General features: G+C 44.2%; 1 protein-coding gene and 1 long non-coding RNA gene across 2 annotated transcripts in view; both read left to right on the forward strand.

Annotated features, from left to right (window-relative positions):
* Window positions 1–11,846, forward strand: part of WDHD1 (WD repeat and HMG-box DNA binding protein 1) — a 59,287-nt gene extending 47,441 nt beyond the window's left edge. The window contains exons 24-26 of the mRNA XM_063118184.1: window positions 6,122–6,243; window positions 6,384–6,519; window positions 10,974–11,846. Of these exons, the coding sequence (XP_062974254.1) occupies window positions 6,122–6,243; window positions 6,384–6,519; window positions 10,974–11,177 (462 nt within the window). The 3' untranslated portion in view covers window positions 11,178–11,846. The remainder of the gene's footprint in view (window positions 1–6,121; window positions 6,244–6,383; window positions 6,520–10,973) is intronic.
* Window positions 11,847–16,602: 4,756 nt separating this feature from the next.
* On the forward strand, window positions 16,603–19,424 carry LOC134393236 (uncharacterized). Its single transcript, XR_010025086.1, has 2 exons — window positions 16,603–16,670; window positions 18,606–19,424. It is a non-coding gene; the product is annotated as an uncharacterized LOC134393236 (long non-coding RNA).
* Window positions 19,425–20,350: the final 926 nt, after the last annotated feature.

A 20,350-nucleotide genomic window follows, 5' to 3' on the forward strand; every position in this document is an offset into this window, starting at 1 on the left:
AATTTTAATTCCCAAGTATTTAATCTCATTCTTAACTTTCAATTCCATCCCCTTAAATTCCCAATCCTTTTCTTCCTTCTTAGTATAGTTAAACAACATCATCTCTGATTTAGACCAATTTATTTTTAACCCTGTAATTTCCTCAAATTCCCTCAACTGATATTTAATTCTTTCTAATTTTCTTAATGGATTCTTAATGGTCAATAAAGTATCATCCGCAAACATGTTTAGCTTTATCTCCCTTACCTCTCCAATTCCTTCTAATTCTTTATCCTCCCTTAGTGCCTTCGCCAAAACTTCCATAACCATTACAAAAAGGACCGGCGAGAGCGGACATCCTTGTCTTGTTCCTCTGGCTAGTCGTATCTTTTCAGTAAGTCCGTCATTTACCACCACTACCGCCGTATTTTGGGAATATAACTGTTCTATTACATTTTTAAATTTATTTCCAAATCCCAATTTATCTATAATACTCTTTAGTGCCTGCCAGCTCACACAATCAAAAGCTTTAAAAATATCTAATGCCATAATACCTGCCTTAATATTTGCTTTTTTTATTACATTTATTACATTTAAAACTCTACCCACTAAATTATGCATATGTCTTCCTACCACAAACCCACATTGATCTGCTCCTATATATTCTGCCAAAAATTTATTTAATCGTTTGGCCATAATAGATGTAAAAATTTTAGCATCCTGATTTATTAAAGAAATAGGTCTATAAGAATCAGGATTAGTCAAATCTTTATCTGGTTTTGGGATCAGAATTATCACTGAATGTTCCCATGATTCAGGTATCTTCTCTCCTGATAATATCCTATTATAAAGTTCCATTAATTTTGGAACTAAACAATCTTTGAAGACCTTATAATATTCTGGACCCAAACCATCTGCTCCTGGTGATTTACCCACTTTTAACTTATCAATAACTTCTTCAACTTCTCTTTGAGTTATTACTGACTCCATTAACTCCTTATATTCTGATTTTATTTCCTTCTTTATAAACCTTCCAATATACTCCTCCACCTTTTCTTGTTGAATTTCTTTACCCTTGTACAATTCCTGATAAAATTCCTGAAAATTTTTTATTTTAGCTTTCATTGCATGACAATAATTCCCTCGACTATCTTTCAACGTTTCTATCCCATTCCTCCCTTTTTCTTTTTGTGTGAGCTTGGCAAGCAACCTCGAGTTCTTATCACTGTTTTCAAAATATTCCCTTTTCATATACATTAAATTCTTTTGAATCTCTTCTATATTTAAGTTTTCTAATTGTTTCTTCTTAGCTTGTATTTCCACTAATTTATATTTATCTTTACTTCGCCAATATCTTTCCTCCAAGTTTTTAATTTCTATCTCTAACTTTTCCTGTTCTGCACGTTGTTGTCTTTTTAAACTACATGTTTCTCTAATACAGATTCCTCTTGCTACAGCCTTCATGGTGTCCCAAATGACTGACCCAGCTGTTCCTCCTTTTTCATTAATTTCCCATGCCTCCGACAGTTCCTTCCGAATTTTATCTACTATTTTATTGTATTTCAATATCTTTGTGTTCAACTTCCATCTATATGCCTCTTTATAATCTTTCTTAACTATAAATTCTAAACTTAACAAGGCATGATCGGTTACTTTTATTACCCCCATTTCCATTTTACAAATCCTCGTTGCAAAGTCTTTTGAAACAAATATATAATCTATCCTGGAGTATGTATGATGAACTGGGGAAAAGTATGAAAATCCAGGCCTATTCCCGTAAAGTAAGCGCCACGAATCTAAATAATCATTTTCTTTTACTAATTTATTCAATATAGTCATATTGTTCCTCTTTTCAGCATTAGTGGGATTTGACCTGTCCCTTTTATTATCCATAACCATATTAAAATCCCCAGCTAATAATGCATACCCCTCCTTAAATTCTTCTATTTCTTTGAACAGCTTTATAAAAAATTCTCTATGCCTCTCATTTGGGGCATAAACATTAATCAAAGTATAAACCTTTCCCTCAATTTTACCTTTTAACATAAGATATCTACCCTTATCATCCTTTTTTACCTCTTCTAATATAAACCCACTTTTTTTTGAAATCAAAGTGGCCACTCCATTTTTTTTTGATGTCCCTAATGATTTTTCATAATAGGCTAACCACTTTAATTTTATCATATTCGAATTCTCGGAGCCTTGGTGTGTCTCTTGGATCATTATAATATCTGATCCCTCTTTATTTAGCATTTGTTCTATTCTCTTCCTTTTCACGACTGCCCCTAAACCTTTAACATTGAGTGTTGATACCTTTATCTTTTTATCCATAATCACCCTTTTGAAATCTCTTCCGATCCCTTGTGCTCAGCAATTCAAACTTGCTTACATAAAAACACAAACTCCATACATAAAACCCACACCCTCCTACCCCGATCCCTCCTCCCCTACCTTCCCCCCCTCCCCACCCCCCCACTCTAATCCCCCCCCCATATCCCCGTGAGTCTAATACTCCAGCCATCTACTTTAAAGGGGGAGGGGGGAGGCAGTGCTGTGCCTGGCCGGCAGGTCTCTATACTAGCATTTTTATTTGCAATTATCTCCAACATAATTAACAATTCTCTTACTCTCCAGATGTCCCAGCCTCATTCCCTCCCCCACCCACTCCAGCCCCATCTGCTTCCCCATCCAGACCCAGCCTCTTCAGCAAATCTTTACCTTGATCCAATGAGGTTACTCTGTATTCCCTCCTCCCATATGTAAATCTTAAGAAAACCGGGTAACCCCATGCATAAGGAATTTTATTCTTCATTAATGTTTCCGTTATTGGTTTAAGACTACGTCTCCAATTTAATGTGCGTTGAGAAAGATCATTGTAAATTTGCACTGGTTTGCCTTTACACTGTATCTGAACCTTAGATCTCAATTCTTTCATAATTTGCTCTTTTTTGTAATAGTTGCCAAATTTCACCAATATGTCTCTAGTCCCTTTGTAGTTTTCCCCCCCCACACGGTGGACTCGGTCCAGATCCGATCCATCTATTGGAATGTCAGGCGTCAGCTCCTTGAACCAGTTCACGATAATTTCTCTAAGATCTTCTCCTTGCGTCTCCTTCAGCTGCTTTATTCGAAGCGAAGATCTACGAGATTGATCTTCCAAGGCGATCAAACGCAATTCCCATTCTTTAAATTGTATATTAGTTGATTTTTCGAAAGCCTCTTGTTTCTTCTGGTCCAGATCCACTTTAGCCTCTATCTTTTTGATCTTATCCGAATTTTCCATCGTTTTATCCATAATAGTACGCATTTGTTTTCTGAATTCACTCATTTGCTGATCCATTTTTTTAAAAATAATCATGTTATTTTCTGCTATAATAGCCTTGATTTCCATTAAAGAGGGAGGGTTACTACCACTTTCTTTCCCCCCTTCTGCCATGTTTCCTTCTTTATTTGGTATTGTATCCAAAGAGACTGGGTCTATATCTTCCTCTTCCTGTTCAAGTCCAGGGGCTGTACTTCCCAGGAAGGAGAGGTAAGCCAAATTATGATTTGAAGGTTTCTTTTTTTGTTTATTAAGCTTTTCCCAACTTTTGATCTTTTTTTTAACGTTGGGCATGGGTCCCTTCTGGGTAGGGCATAAATCTTAGAGTCCAACTCTCTTCCTTAGCAACTTATGCTGGCTTCTCTATTATATAGCACTCACAGCTCCTTCTTCACGAGGAGGGGGGAAAAATCCAGTTCACAACAGCATTCACTAGAGGGGATCAGATTTAATCACTCAAAGTCTCTCACATCCCACATCTCCCTCACCGAATGCCAAATGCAGCTTTTTTCACCCCTTCACCCCCCTTCTCGCCACGCCAATAAATCCAGTCAACCACTTTAACCTTAGAAAGCCAGCATTCCAATCGTTCCCATGTGAGATAAAGATGAGAGGTTATATCACAGATCAATGTCCAGCAAACATAAATTCCTTCTTTTTAAACTGCGTCAGTCAGCGTTTACTTTCACTTTTCATAGAGTTGCCGTTTAGACAGACATTGCATTAATCATAGTTCATCTCACCTCCCTTCTCCAAATCTCTCCACTTTCCCGGCTCCTGTTGGTTTTATAATCATTTTCTGTCAGTTGCTCAAAGATTCATGCCCATTAAAAGAGAGATAATTGCCTTTTCCGGCAAGCGCCGTTCAGAGCCTCAGAAGAAACCCGCCATCGCTCAGGCTGCCAAGCTCCGCCCCCCCAGAATAAAATAGTTTTTAATATGTTTATGAAGCACCAGAGTTGATTTCTCTTTTTATTTATTTATTTATTACATTTTTATACCGCCCAATAGCCGAAGCTCTCTGGGCGGTTCACAAAAATTAAAACCATCATAAAACAACCAACAAGTTAAAAATACAAATACAAAGTACAATATAAAAAGCACAACCAGGATAAAACCACGCAGCACAATTGATATAAGGTTAAAATACAGAGTTAAAACAGTAGCATTTGTGTTTTATATCATCCATGATATAAAATACAATATAAAAGCACAACCAGGATAAAATTTGCAGAAATACAAATTTAAAATACAAATTTAAAACAGCAAAGTTAAAAATTAAATTTATAAACTTAAAATACTGAGAGAATAAAAAGGTCTTCACCTGGTGTCTCTATTAATATAGTGTAGGCGCCAGGCAAACCTCCTTAGGGAGCTCATTCCACAGGCGGGGTGCCACAGCAGAGAAGGCCCTGCTCCTCCTGGTAGCCACCTACCTCACTTCCTTTGGCAGGGGCTCATGGAGAAGGACCCCTGAGGATGACCTTAGGGTCCGAGCAGATACATACGGGAGGAGGCGTTCCTTCGGATAGCCTGGCCCCAGGCCGTTTAGGGCTTTAAATGTTAATACCAGCACTTTGAATCAGGCCCGGACCTGGACTGGCAGCCAATGAAGGCCTTAAAAACATTTTATTTCACCGTGGCCTTCCCATGATGAGTATTGTTATTGCTGCTATTACCCTTGCTGTCCTTGATGATTTTATTGCTAGCTTTTATTGTTTTCATTGCTATTTTACTGTGTATTTATTGCTTTTAATGTTTTAAACTGTTTTTGTGTATTATTGTAAAGCCACCCTGGGAGGGCTTCCGTCCTGAAAGGCGGACAAGAAATGTTTTAAATTAAATTAAATAATAAATAAAGGCTCTTCTGCAAGTGCTCCTGAGGTGAATTTTAAGATGATTTGGAGGCAGTGCATGAGCAATTCATGATCTAATCTGTATTACTGGGCTATGCAGATAGGTTCGAGCACATTGTTCTGTTTTAATTTAATGGTACAAATTTTGAAGTGTTTGCGTCTGAATTACTGCCTGTTCCTGCTGAAGAAGGGTTTTATATTTGAAATGCCTTGGGTGGACTTCAGTAAACTTTTTCCTAGCTCATTGAGGGTTAAGGTTCCGTTTTCGGTGTGTCATTCATAAATCTTTTGTGTGGCGAGTCCAAGGGTGATACGATTTGCCTCCCCGCCCGTGGCAGTGGGTACGATTTAAGTCCAAGTGAACTGGATAAGGGCGGTGGTACAAAAGCCAAGGTGTGTGATGCGTAGGGTGGGGCGGCCTTTGCTTTCTAAGCAGCAAAGAATGCTGAGCAAGGCAGAGAGGAGGAAGAGGACTTGCACGTCACAGAGAGCGATAGCTCTCTGTGACGTGCAAGTCCTCTTCCTCCTCTCTGCCTTGCTCAGCATTCTTTGCTGCTTAGACGTAGCAATGTCAGCCTTGGAAACAAAAGACGCTGGGAACTGTTAGTTGGAGGGATAGAACATCCTCAACACTCTGCTGTAATGAGCTGCGGTTCCTATGTCCAAGAACAGAGGCCTTGAGAGGGTCCAAGTCCCGTCCCTGGATGTAAAAGGGTGCAGAGAAAACGCTCAGAGATACACCTAGATGCCATGCATGCCAGAGAAGACACCGTACAGCCAAATGAATTCCTTTAATCTCACAATCTCCTTCCCTCGTAACGAATGAATGGTGCATTTAAAACTATCAGCCAGGGTTAAAAAGTTATAGAGGGGCATGTTAACATGAGTGCTCCCTGCCCTGAAGACCTTAAAGTCTCAAATGCATTTATTGTGAATTTTAGTAAAATGCATTTTCTTTCTATAGGCTGCAGCAGCTGCATTTTTCCAACCCCGTGGTGAAAAGAAAGCCCCAGAAGAGAGAGGAGGAAAAGCTGAAGCCGTACCGCCTCCATCCCAAACTTCGACTGAAGACAGCGACAGTAAAAGGTCAGTGCGCCATTGTGGGGCGGCCTCCTCCTCCTCCTCCCTGGCAAATCCAGGTGTGGGAATCGACACATTCCTGGGCAGTGCCAACGCTTCATTTGAGAATATTTTCCTGAACTGAAGTCCTCCTACGTTCCTTTTAGGCCAAAGACTGGATTCCAGATGTGGCTAGAAGAGAACAGAAGCTCTGTTCTGACAGATAATCCTCACTTTGAAGAAACGGAGATAATAAAAGAAGGCATGAGTCGGTTCAGAGCGCTTTCCGCTGAAGAAAGGATGGTAACGGAATCCCCTTGTGAAGGCTTTTGTCTTTTATTTATTTGTTGGTCCTGTTAGAAACCCTAATTTTTTTCACTCTGCCCTAGAATGTTCTGTATACTTCGCTCGGAAACTAATTGGCAGCCAGTGAAGAGATTTTAAAACTGGCATAATGTGGTTCCCCCCTAGGTGTACCGGTGACCAGCCTGGCTGTCCTGTTTTGAACTAGTTGAAGTTTCCGGACTAGGCACAAAGGTAGCCCTATGTAGAGCGCATTGCAGAAGTCGAGCCTCGAAGTTACCAGCGCAGTCTTCTAACGTTAGGTCTTCTAACTCTAGGAAGGGGCGCAGCTGGCAGGGCATCCTGGGGGCTTTAGTTCAACAAATCTGGAGGGCGCCGTGCTGGAGAACGTTGGTCTCGTGTTTGTGGAACAATTAGGGGTGTCGGAGAAATCCACAACGGATTCAAATGGGTTCGCTTTTCTGTGAATCTGGCCTGAGGATTCTGCAGGCTTGTGGATCGGCTTTTTTCCAAGTCACGTGGATTCCGTGAACTTACGGATGGAATTTTTACTTTGGGGAGGGGGACTTACACAAATGCACATTTGCGCAACTGGAACTAAATCCTCGCACATCCCTAAAAAAATAAATCCTGTTCAGTCAATGCAAGACACAGACGGAAGGGCTTTAACAAAGTCTGTACAATCCCTGAGCACAATACGGCCTGCATTTTAGTGTTATATGCATCATATAACACTAATCTACCAACCTATCTGCCAGAACCAAAACTTAGGAGATAGACTTAGAAAGGCATGCAAGTGTAATGGTTAACATTTACCCTGGAAAAGGGCTCCAGTAATGGAGAAGGGTCAGGAAAATTACCTTGAACATGGGTAGGAAACCTGTGGCCTTCCAAATGAGGATGAACTACAACTCCCATAATCCCTGACCATTGGCTATGTTGGCTGGGGCTGTTGGGAATAGCAGTCCAACCACATATGGGGAGCGGAGGCCCCCCACCCCTGACCTAGAAAGACAGCGCAAGCATTCTGTCTAGACACGTTGCTCAAAAGCAGGTTTTGTTCTGTTTTTAATGAAGTACAGGAATTAACATGAAAGAGCAGGAAGCGGAACGCAAACAACGGACAGCTGCTCTTTGCAGCATTGTGTGAAAAAGATCCTAGTCTGGGCACAACCCTGGCAACTGTTGGGATCTACATCTATTTGGGTTTGTTACATTTTTATCCCACTCTTCCGCCAAGGGGGTCTGGAAGCAAAGCCCCATAAGGAGAGGCTAAAAGAACTGGGCATGTTTAGTTCTGAGAAGAGAAGGTTGAGGGGAGGCAAGATAGCACGATTTGAAAGGTTGTCACACAGAGGAGGGCCAGGATCTCTTCTTGGTCATCCCAGAGTGCAGGACAGCTGGACATCAGGAAAAACTTCCTGACTGTTAGAGTGGTACGACAATGGAACCAGTTACCTAGGGAGGTTGTGTGCTCTCCCACACTAGAGGCCTTCAAGAGGCAGCTGGACAACCATCTGTCAGGGATGCTTTAGGGTGGATTCCTGCATTGAGCTGGGGGGTGGGCTTGGACTCGATGGCCTTATAGGCCCCTTCCAACTCTACTCTTCTATGATTCTATGAACTTGGGGCATAGGGGCTTCCTCCCAGCCCCTTTTACCTCCCCAAAATGGCTGCAAGAAAGGCAAATGCTATTTTGGGCTGCATTAATAGAAGTATAGCTTCCAAATTGTGTGAGATATTGGTTCCTCTCTATTCGGCCCTGGTTAGGCCTAGAGCTGTGAAGGCCCAGAAAAAAACCGGAAAAATTCGGGGAAAAAAGGGTTTTTCCTGTTTTTTTCCGAAAAATTGGAAAAAATGAAGAAAAAATGGATTACGGGATGTTTTATTTTAGCATGATGAATAAAATGTTTAAGACAAGGTGTTCAGATATTTACTTCTCCAAATGATTTCTAAAAACTGTACAGGATCAGATTATTACAATGTCTGTGCACCAAGGACAAGCAAGTCCTAGGTTGCAAACTGAGACTACAACTCTCAAATGCAAGAGCAAGATGCATTTCTGCCTCTAGGGGGCAGCACTGCCACTGAAGCAGAGACTGAAACTGATAGTGATGGCTATAGGTCAGAAAATGAGTCTGGTTAAATTTCATTCATATTCATTGAATCTTGGTTCTCCCCCCCCCCCCCCCCCCCCCATTTTTCTCAGTTCTTTTTATGGGAATGGGCGCTTTATGTCTTGACACTGCAGGACTAGCGGAGACATAAATAATTTTCTTTATTACTAATGTTGGTGGGTTCTTCTGTTGTTGTTTTTTAAAATGGTTTTTTGCCTGCTCCTTATAAACTGGCAGAACCAAAAAGGTTCCTTACAGTTCAGGTGTTTCTAACAGTTCAGGAGCTTGGAGCTCCATTTGTTACCAAAAAAAGGTAAAAAAAAGTAAATTTAATTTGTAATAATTGTTTGAATACACTACTTTAATATACCAAATGTAATAATTTTATGCCAAACCAACTTGGACATAATTACATTTTATGTTCCTAAAGTAACAAAGTGACTTTCAATCTGTAAAAAGTGCTAATATTGCATTATTTCAATCTTTCCAAATATTTCTGGTTTTTTTCCGAAAAAAACTGAGAAAAACCGGGGGGTTTTCCATGGCTTCAAAATTTCCGGAAATTTTACATCTCTAGTTAGGCCTCATCTAGAGTATTGCGTCCAGTTCTGGGCACCACAATTCAAGAAGGACGCAGACAAGCTGGAGCGGGTTCAGAGGAGGGCAACCAGGATGATCAGGGCTCTGGAAACAAAGCCCTATGAAGAGAGACTGAAAGAACTGGGCATGTTTAGCCTGGAGAAGAGAAGATGGAGGGGAGACATGATAGCACTCTTCAAAGACTTAAAAGGTTGTCACACAGAGGAGGGTCAGGATCTCGTCTCGATCCTCCCAGAGTGCAGGACACGGAATAACGGGCTCAAGTTAAAGGAAGCCAGATTCCAGCTGGACATCAGGAAAAACTTCCTGACTGTTAGAGCAGTACGACAATAGAATCAGTTACCAAGGGAGGTTGTGGGCTCTCCCACACTAGAGGCCTTCAAGAGGCAGCTGGACAACCCTCTGTCAGGGATGCTTTAGGTGGATTCCTAAAGCAGGGGTGGATTCCTGCATTGAGCAGGGGGTTGGACTCGATGGCCTTGTAGGCCCCTTCCAATTCTTGCTATTCTATGAATAGGTTAGGCTGACTATTGGTGACTGCCCCCAAACCACCCAGTGAGCTTCACGGCTGAGTTGAGATTTGAACCTGGGTCTCCAATCTTAGTTTGAGACTTATTAATACTTTAGTTCTATCTGCACTGCACCATGTGCCCAAAGCCAACTGTACTGCAGTTGAAGTGTGGGACACTGATAGTGCTGCGTGGGAGAAGCCAGGAGCGATATTGCTGCAGGACTATCCCATCCATCATTTTCCTCGTTGAATGAGAGCATCCTAGTTGAAAAAAGAGCATGTCGCTTTCTGCACTTGACAGGCCAGTATCCAGTGCTTCTGCTGCTGCACTAGCAAGCAGAACAGGAAGCTGCCACAACCCAGGAAACTTGCGGAAACTGATGCTTCCAGAATGTGACATGTCAGTAGAGCTCGCAGAAGGGAAACTAGCTGCCTGTTGCACTAGCAGGCATTCCCACTTGGGCAGTGTGTTTAGCACTGGCAATGGAACCAATGACCCAGGGAGGTGGTGGGCTCTCCCCATTCAAGAGCCAGCAGGAGAGGGATGCTTTATGGTGGATTCCTGCATTGAGTAGGGGGTTGGACTCGATGGCCTTATAGGACCCTTCCAACTCTATGATGCTGTGATTCTAAGTTACAGGAAGTCAGATTCCAGCTGGACATCAGGAAAAACTTCCTGACTGTTAGAGCAGTACGACAGTGGAATTAGTGACCTTGGGAGGTTGTGGTCTCTCCCACACTAGAGGCCTTCAAGAGGCAGCTGGACAGCCATCTGTCAGGGATGCTTTAGGGTGGATTCCTGCATTGAGCAGGGGGTCGGACTCGATGGCCTTAGAGGCCCCTTCCAACTCTATGATGCTGTGATTCTAAGTTACAGGAAGCCAGATTCCAGCTGGACATCAGGAAAAACTTCCTGACTGTTAGAGCAGTACGACAGTGGAACCAGTTACCTAGGGAGGTTGTGGGCTCTCCCACACTTGAGGCATTCAAGAGGCAGCTGGACAACCATCTGTCAGGGATGCTTTAGGGTGGATTCCTGCATTGAGCAGGGGGTTGGACTCGATGGCCTTGTAGGCCCCTTCCAACTCTATGATTCTATGATGGCCAGCATTGGATACCACTCTGACATTTTGCTCCTATATTCTCCTGTATGTGAAGGATTGACAAATCCTACGGCCCCAATTACAGTAGAGCTCATTGTTTGTTGTTGTCTCTGTTCACTTAAGGCTTGGACTGAGAAAGCCAAAGGAAGAGAAGTCGGTGGTCCAGCTGAAGGGAAAAAGCGGAAGCGCCTGGAAGCTGTTGACGGCGACGGGCAAGAAAGCGGAGTACAAACATCAGGAGAGGATACAAGCTCAGCCAAAAAGCCCAAGTCCTTTGAGCAGTCTGCCATCACGAAGCTATCAGCATTTGCCTACAAGCGGTGCTAGACTCACTGGTGCCTTCCTAAGGCCACGTGTCGATTAACTTTAGACTGTTGTACGAAGCAACCTGCCTGCCCTCCAAAGGAAGTGCGGTCGTGCTGAGCTTCGAGGCAGAGAACCTCTTCCTGGAAATATTGCTGCACACCTGTTGCATGTAGCTTAATGTTTATCTGTGTTGTGTAGGGTAGTTGTAAATCGAGTTTACCACTGTAGGCATTGAGGTATTGCCTTTTTACGCGGTGCTTCTCGGGAGTTGGTCTCATTAGGTCTCCTTAGTGGAGCCAGGACCAAGTTTTCCACGAATCAGGTTTGTTCTTCTAATAGTGTGTTGCCTTTTGGACAGTGTCCCACAGCAGGCAAAGGCAGGCGTGACGAAGGAGAAACGGTAGCTTTCGCAGTCCAGGAGATGACCTGTGCTCCAGGTTAACACTGAGTTGCTGTTCTAGGTGTTCCTTACATTTTTTAAAAAGTTATGCAGTGTAGCAAAGCCTTTGTCAGGCACTGTGACTTGCTTGGTTCACTTTTCATCCAAAATGGAGCCATCTTGTAATCCCTTTGCCAAATGGCCAAGCTGAACAGGATTCACACAACCTACATCGTCCAGGAAAAGAATCTTAGAATACTATAGTTTTTATGTTCTTGGTATTACTAAATAAAACAATGGTCTTTTTGGAACTTGGCTGTTTTTACACTATTTCATTGTCGGCACCTTATGCTGTCGCCCCTCCAGATGCTTTACACACAAGTAACCTTTGTTTGCTGAGCCTTTGAAAATCAGGAACGTAGAATCAGAATCATAGAATAGTAGAGTTGGAAGGGGCCTACAAGGCCATCGAGTCCAACCCCCTGCTCAATGCAGGAATCCACCTTAAAGTATCCCGGACAGATGGTTGTCCAGCTGCCTCTTGAAGGCCTCTAGTGTGGGAGAGCCCACAACCTCCCTAGGTAACTGGTTCCATTGTCGTACTGCTCGAACAGTCAGGAAGTTTTTCCTGATGTCCAGCTGGAATCTGGCTTCCTGTAACTTAGAATCACAGCATCATAGAGTTGGAAGGGGCCTATAAGGCCATCGAGTCCAACCCCCTGCTCAATGCAGGAATCCACCCTAAAGCATCCCTGACAGATGGTTGTCCAGCTGCCTCTTGAAGGCCTCTACTGTGGGAGAGCCCACAACCTCCCTAGGTAACTGGTTCCATTGTCGTACTGCTCGAACAGTCAGGAAGTTTTTCCTGATGTCCAGCCGGAATCTGGCTTCCTGTAACTTGAGCCCATTATTCCGTGTCTCTGGGAGCATCGAGAAGAGATCCTGGCCCTCCTCTGTGGGACAACCTTTCAAGTATTTGAAGAGTGCTCTCATGTCTCCCCTCCATCTTCTCTTCTCCAGGCTAAACATGCCCACTTCTTTCAGTCACTCTTCAGAGGGCTTTGTTTCCAGACCCCTGATCATCCTGGTTGCCCTCCTCTGAACACGCTCCAGCTATTATTATTTTTCCAGAGAAACCAGTTTGGTTTAACCAAACATTCCTGTCCAATATGTGGAAAGACGCAATCCATTGGCAGCCTCTCTTGAATGAGTTGCCATTTATTTATTTATTTATTTGTTTATTGCATTTCTATACCACCCCATAGCTGAAGCTCTCTGAGCGGTTTCCTCTTCTCCACCAGCCAAAAAGTCCTGAGAATCTTCCTTGTGACTTTAGCTCAGTGGGCTGGTTTGCATGACCATTAATAAGCCACTGTGGCTTGTTCACCAAGCTGCATGGGCCGGCCCAATTTACATAATTACCCTCGCCAGGCACTGCGTCTCATGTTGTCTGAACTCAGCAAGGGTGGCTTGTTGGGGTGGTTAACAAACCCCATGGGCTGTTGTAGTCTTGCGTGGTGGTTTGGAAGCCACCTGCATTGGGTTTGGGCGACACAAGACACCATGATGGAGGCTCAAATCGGTGTCTGTGGGCACTGCAGCCCCCGTGGCTTACATAAGCCATGGTAGGCTGTGGTGATCATGTGATCTCACACAGGGGAGAATACTCCAGTCTACATTTCTGACTGTGCTTCCAAATTAAATGGGAAGAGGCAGAATTGGACCAAGTGGAGCTGCAGCACAGAGTCGACCGCAAAAGCGAGGGCTCAGTGGTGGAACTTCTGCCTTCCATCTGCAGTGTCTGAGGTTCAATTTCTGGCATCTCCAGGTAGGGCTGGGAGAGGCTGTCATCTGAAATCCCGGAGAGCCGTCGCTGCTAGTCAACGTTCACACTGTTAAGCTGGATGGACCAACATCCTGATCAGGCCCGGTGCTGCCATAGAGGCAACTCAGGCGGCCGCCTAGAGTGCCAAGCAAACGAGGGCGCCGAACAGCGTACCCAGAAGCTGCTCTCCTAGAGCGGCTTCCGGGTGTGCTGTTCCAAAGCCTCCGCCCAACCCCAGCATCCTGGCTCCTTCGAAGCCAGGATGCTGGGGTTGGAGGCGGAGGCTTCAGTACGGGGCGCCAGGAAGCCACTTCCAGGCGTGCCGCTTCAAAGTCTCTGCCCCGCCCCCCAACCCCAGCATCCTGGCTTCAAAGCCGGGAGCTGGAGGGAGCAGGCAGTAAGTGGGCGAGCAAAGGGGGAGCCATAGCGGTGAGCGAGCGGGGGGGCGGGCGAGCGATGGGGGGAGCCAGAGCAGCGAGCGGGCGGGGGGCGGCAGGCGGTGGGGAGCAGTGAGTGAGCGAGCGGGTGGGTGGGCAGGCGAGTGAGGGGGCGGTGAGTGAGTGAGCGAGCGGGGTGGTGGCGGGTTCAGAACGCACCTGCCTAGGGCGCAATATAGTCTGAAAAGTCAAATGATAAAAGGCGTTGCATAGTCCTTTAAGGCAGCCTTCCTCAACCTGGGGCGCTCCAGATGTGTTGGACTACAACTCCCAGAATGCCCCAGCCAGCTCGGCTGGCTGGGGCATTCTGGGAGGTGCAGTCCAACACATCTGGAGCGCCCCAGGTTGAGGAAGGCTGCTTTAAGGAGTGGCTATGGGATTTTCTGTCCTTTGACTGACTGCACAGACTTGTCATTACATCAGGAGAAATGCATGTGAACCACTGAGCGTACAAAAAAGAAGTGGAAGATACATGTGAAATATTACTGTTACATGGTACATCTGCTCTCTGAGGGGCGCGCACACTACTGCAGAGAAGTTGGTGTCTGGTTGCTGGCATGTGGTTGCGTCCTGAAAGGATAGTTCTGGGTGGGTCTTTTTCACCCCTTCTAACTTGATGATTATAAAGGAAATGCCATTGTTTTCTTTTTTTCTCTCATGTCAGCTCATTTGACGGTGCTTTTGAGTTCCGGAAATAAAGGGCTACAAATCTATAAAACGACGCCACTTTTACCCAACCGGCACCTAAGTGGCTATGATTCAACAGGGTTATAATTGCCACTCAATGGTAGGTTTTGTTGGACTAAAGAAATTCAAGATGTTTATTGCAAGGCTACTGTGTTTAAGAACAAATTGCATCATTGATCCCAGGGTAAAGACGTCTCAAGGTAAATTAGCAAAAGGATGCAGGAGCACAGCTGTTCATAGCTGTTGTGGACCACAAATCAAAACCTGAGCCACTTTGCTTGTTCGTTCGGAGGGGTTTTGAGAAGATTGCCATTTTAAAAAGCAAAGAGTAGTTTGCTACTTTAGTGTGAGCTAGAAATATCCAGCTCAAATCTCACACATTCAAAGCTCACGCATGTGGCTTGCGTGTGGCCGCCACCTCTCCAGTCTCTGCCACTCAACTTGGAATATAATATTGGCCTGCTCTTCAGAGCTACCATAAAGGTTACTGAAGTTATGTGAACATTCTTAAGGAGATATGCGGTAAATATTGCTGTTAACCTCATGGAAGGAGCAATCCCATTGCCCTAGACAGCATCTGAGGGGCCATGGTTGGAGATAGCTGATTTCCCATTTTCTGAAGGAAATCTTTTCTCTAATTAAAAAAAAAGACAGGGAAAGGGTCTTCATGACTATGATAATGATACTCAACTTTCCAATGACCTGGTTTGCATGTTTCTTCCACAACAACCCAGAGTTCTAGGTTCTCCTGTCACAGTCACACGTGCAACCCAGGAATGGGACATTCCTGGGTTGTTTTGTAATCTAGAAACAAAGGGAAAGTGACGAACAGGTGGAAAGGAGCACGCTTCCTCACTCCTGTGCAGCCCTGACAACCCATGGGTTAAGGAATCCATGGGTTGTTCATGACATCCAAACTGGGCCAGGGTTGGTCTTTTTGTGTTTTCAGGGCTTTTTTTTCTTCCTCACAATAAATATCAAGCCCAAATATCAACAGCAAAGTGCTACTGAGGCTTTTGTGAGCTCCTGTGATGTTAATTCATCACTTCCTGTTTAAAAGGTCATCCTATTTTATTTCTTCCTGTCGATCACAGCTGGGGATCAATGATGAGTTCCCCTTGTATAGCCTCTCCCAATTGTCCCAATGTCAGTTTCTATTTCCACAGGTGGTGAAAGGAGGAATTAATTAAATTTCCCACCCTTTACTTTCATTTTATTTTAGAGCAAAATAGTTCTGTGTGTGTGTGTGTGAGAGAGAGAGAGAGAGAGAGAACAGAAACTGACACTGGCAATTTCTTCAGGAACATAAGAAGAGCCCTGCTGGATCAGACCGAGGGTCCAACTAGTCTAGTACTCTGTTCACACAGTGGCCAACCAGCTGTCGACCAGGGACCAACAAAGCAGGACATGGTGCAACAGCACCCTCCTGCCCATGTTCCCCAGCAACTGGTGCACACAGGCTTGCTGCCTCAGACCCCGGAGGTAGCACAGAACCATCATAGAATCACAGAATAGCAGAGTTGGAAAGAGCCTGCAAGGCCATCGAGTCCAACCCCCTGCTCAATGCAGGAATCCACCCTAAAGCATCCCTGACAGAGGGTTGTCCAGCTGCCTCCATCAGGGCTAGTAGTCATGGATGGCCTTCTCCTCCAGGAATGATCCAACCCTCTTTTAAAGCCATCCAAATTGATGGCGATCACTACATCTTATAGTAGTGAATTCCATAGTTTAGCTATGCACTGTGTGAAGAAATACTTTTTATCTGTCCTGGATCTCCCACCAATCAGTTTCATGGGATGACCCCATTGGGTTCTAGTATTTTGAAAGAGGGAGAAAAATGTCTCCCTGTCCACATTCTCCACCCCATGCATCATTTTGTACACCTCTATCAATAATTAAAATGTGCTGGACCTGCAAACAGGAGACTTTGATTAACTTTGACCTTTTGTGTAAGAGGAACCTAAGAATAAAGGAAACCTCAGTGTTTGGTTTTTGAGAAGTTTTGACATTTTAGAAACAGGAGCTCTTCTGTCTATTGATTAAACAAGATTAAATAATATTTGACCTTAGAGTAGCCTTTTTCTGAAAGCGAGGTTCAAAGTTTATCTGTTACAACATGCCATCTTTGACATAGGTCGATAAAGAAATACAAAGGCAGACAGATGTATTCCATACACCGAAGAAAGGTGAGATACAAAGAATTCTGGCACTTACATCAAGCAGTATTACCTACTTTTCCTCTACGGTAATATTCTGAATAAATACAAGTCCCAGTGAATGGCCTAGGAACAGCAGATGCTGCAGTTTTACTGAAGCAGGCAAAAAAGTAACCAGTCAGATGGATGGGAAACCACACTAAGCCAGAAGGAAGAGCTTGAACAAATGTTAACATATTTATTTCTAATTGTGTATCCCACTGCACTACTGAAGCCTCAAAGTAGTTTGTTTTCAGGGGTCTGGAAACAAAGCCCTATGAAGACAGGTTGAAAGAATTGCGCATGTTTAGCTTGGAGAAGAGAAGATTGAGGGGAGACATGAGAGCACTCTTCAAATACTTGAAAGGTTGTCCCACAGAGGAGGGCCAAGATCTCTTCTCCATCCTCCCAGAGTGCGGGTCACGGAATAACGGGCTTAAGTTAAAGGAAGCCAGATTCCGGATTGACATCAGGAAAAACTTCCTGACAGTTAGAGCAGTACGACAATGGAATCAGTTACCCAGGGAGGTTGTGGACTCTCCCACACTAGAGGCCTTCAAGAGGCAGCTGGACAACCGTCGGGGATGCTTTAGGGTGGATTCCTACATTGAGCAGAGGGTTGGACTCGATGGCCATATAGGCCCCTTCCAATTCATTTTTTATCCAGTTTTCATCCGCGGTTTCCACCTCCGTTTCCTTAGCGAGTCAAGCGCTGGGCACTTTCACATCTGTGCATTGTTGGGCTCTTTCAGCTCATGTATCTTATCACCTGGAGTGCTACTATGTGGCAAAATCTCCCTCCCCTCCCCCTATGTTCCTGTTTTCCCTGTAGTTGTTTATTTATTTTTAAAAAAAACTTTTCTTTATTTCTGCCTAATATACAATTGTACAGTAGCCTGAAACTGCACAATTATGGTAAAACAACACCCTATACTTTCCCCTAAAATCATATTAAACAAACCTGAAGGAAAGGAGGCCGTTTGTAGGAAGCAGGAGAGAGCGCATGGGCCGAGACTGTTGCTGACCCTTGTCTTGGGAAAGGTTTAATGGAGAGGAGGAGCGAAGGTTTGTTTTGCTCGTTTCAAAGGGTGGGCAGATGAAAAGCTATTTTAACTAATTTCTTTTGTAAAGTTGGTCAGGTCCCCTCCTTTGCTCCAAGGTCACCAAAATGCTTACATCTGCATAAGTTTTGAATATAAAGAGATCAAACTTGGCAGGGTGATAGCTCTTAAGGAGGGCTTTAGCTGGGGGAGGGTGGGCGTATTCCAGGGCATTGTCTAGCCCACATTTTACTAGCTGGTTTTGCTAAATGCTTCCTGGAAATGTTTGATTGGATTTGCCAGGGAACTGAGCCTTGGGGTGCATTGATGCAGCACCTGCCCTCTGCTACTAAGCCATGACCTATGCCATGACCTACTATGCCATCCATTCAGCCCCTGAATACTAGTTATGGAACTCACTACCACAAGATGTAGTGATGGCCACCAATTTGGATGGCTTTAAAAGGGGGGTGGATAAATTCCTGGAGTTGAAGGGTATCGATGGCTACTAGCCCTGATGGTTGTGTGTTACCTCCAGTGTCCAAGGCAATAAGCCTGTGTGCACCAGTTGCTGGGGAACATGGGCGGGAGGGTGCTGTTGCACCATGTCCTGCTTGTTCATCCCTGGCCGATGGCTGGTTGGCCACTGTGTGAACAGAGTGCTGGACTAGATGGACCCTCAGTCTGATCCAGCAGTGCTCTTCTGATGTCCTTAACACAAGCAGGAGAATGTGAATGTGCTCCTGTCCGATTTGTGGCCTTCCTGGAGGCTTCTGGTTAGGAGCTGTTGTAAACAAGACGGTGGACTAAAGAGGCCTTTGGTCTGATCAAGCCATGTGGCTCTTACGATACCCTCTCATTCATTTTAAAATATTTACTTTTACAGATATCAGAATATCACAGTCCTGCAGCTTGTCATAGAGAATCCTTATTTCAATGCACACCCATCCTGTGAACTTCTTCACAGAAGTTCCCTGCGGTTTACAGCTGCCATAAGGTTTTAGGCTTTGACCGAGAAAACCTTCTTTGCCCGTCCATCAGCTCCGTGGTCAGTATTACCGTCTCCCACATGGAAGAGAGGAAATTGTAGGCTGCTGAGAAGGCAGGGGAAAGGGAAACATGTCACAAATACACATTAGTGACTCATTTCCTCCACGCCCCCTTGGACACTAATGACATTAAAAACAAGAGAAAACAGCCACAACGCAGCAGCTCCGTGTTCAGAGGAGGGCTTGAAGCAACGTCACCTCACAGAAACCCAGCTAAGACAAAGAGCTGCAACCACATAAGATCATCACAGCCAGGGCCAGAATAGCAAGCGGTGCACACACACCCCGCCCCACCCCTCCATTTGAAAAAGAAAATTCCACATGCGCCTCTCCCTGGGAGCAAAAATATTCCATCTTTATATTTTATATTAACCTTTCACATCCGTTCTCAATCATCTTTCCCCCATGTTAAAAAGTCTGTTGGTTTTAACCGTTTTGTTCTACATATGATAATCCGTTTTCCTAAAAATTTGAGTTGTCCCCTTTTTTTTTTGCAGTGTATTAAAACTGCAATCTCACGCATGTCAACTTAGAAGTAAGAAGTAGACTGCAGCCTAAATCACTTTAATTCTTTTTTTACTGGAAATATGGTGCTCCATCCCTCCCTTCCAGCCTCACTTTGGGTTGACACAGTAAAGAATTTTGAAAATCAATAACTGCTCCACAAATTATTAATACTTCTCCCACCCATAACTCTTCATAAACAATGTATAGTGGTGAAATTCATCCTGTTCCCACAAGCTTTTAAGGTTATGCTTGTTTTACAGTTCTCCCCAGACATAATAGTGACAATTCTCAGCTGCTTTTAAAAGCTGCTTTTGTTTGGTTTTATATTTACTGCTGGTAGCCACTTAGAATCATAGAATAGATCCCTTCTAACTCTATGATGTTATGGGTGGGGTGTGGCAGGGAAAGGAAACTTCTCTTTCTTTAAAGCTGCGGCTGGTCTTGACTAGGCCCATACTACCAGGTAAGACAGACCGAAGGTCTAACTTTGTTGAAGGAAATGGTGAAGGGGCTGGAGCATCTCCCCTAGGAGGAAAGGTTACAGTAGCTGGGATTGTTTAGCTTGGAAAAAGGAGGGAAAGGGGAGACCTGTACAAAGTCATGCATGGTGTGGAGAATGTGGATCGGGAGACATTTTTCTCCCTCTCTCAAACTAAGGGGGTCTTCCCATGAAGCTGATTGGTGGGAAATTCAGGACAGATAAAAGGAAGGACTTCTTCACACAGCGCATAGGTAAACTATGGAATTCACAACAAGATGAAGCGATGGCCACCAATTTGGATGGCTTTAAAAGGGGGTTGGATATATTGTACATTGATGGTGCTATATAAATAAATAAATAAATAAATAAATAATAATAATAATAATAATAATAATATATTCCTGGAAAAGGCTTCCAGTGGCTACTAGTCCTGATGGCTATGTGCTACCTTCAGAGGCAATATGCCTATGTGCACTAGTTGCTGGGGAACATGGGTGCTGCTGCCCTCTTGTCCTGCTTATGGGATTCCAAAGGGGGGGCATCTGGTTGGCCACCGTGTGAACGAAATGCTGGACGGGATGGCTCCGTGGTCTG

This window comes from Elgaria multicarinata, chromosome 2 (genome assembly GCF_023053635.1).
Source record: "Elgaria multicarinata webbii isolate HBS135686 ecotype San Diego chromosome 2, rElgMul1.1.pri, whole genome shotgun sequence".
Lineage (NCBI taxonomy): Eukaryota > Metazoa > Chordata > Lepidosauria > Squamata > Anguidae > Elgaria > Elgaria multicarinata.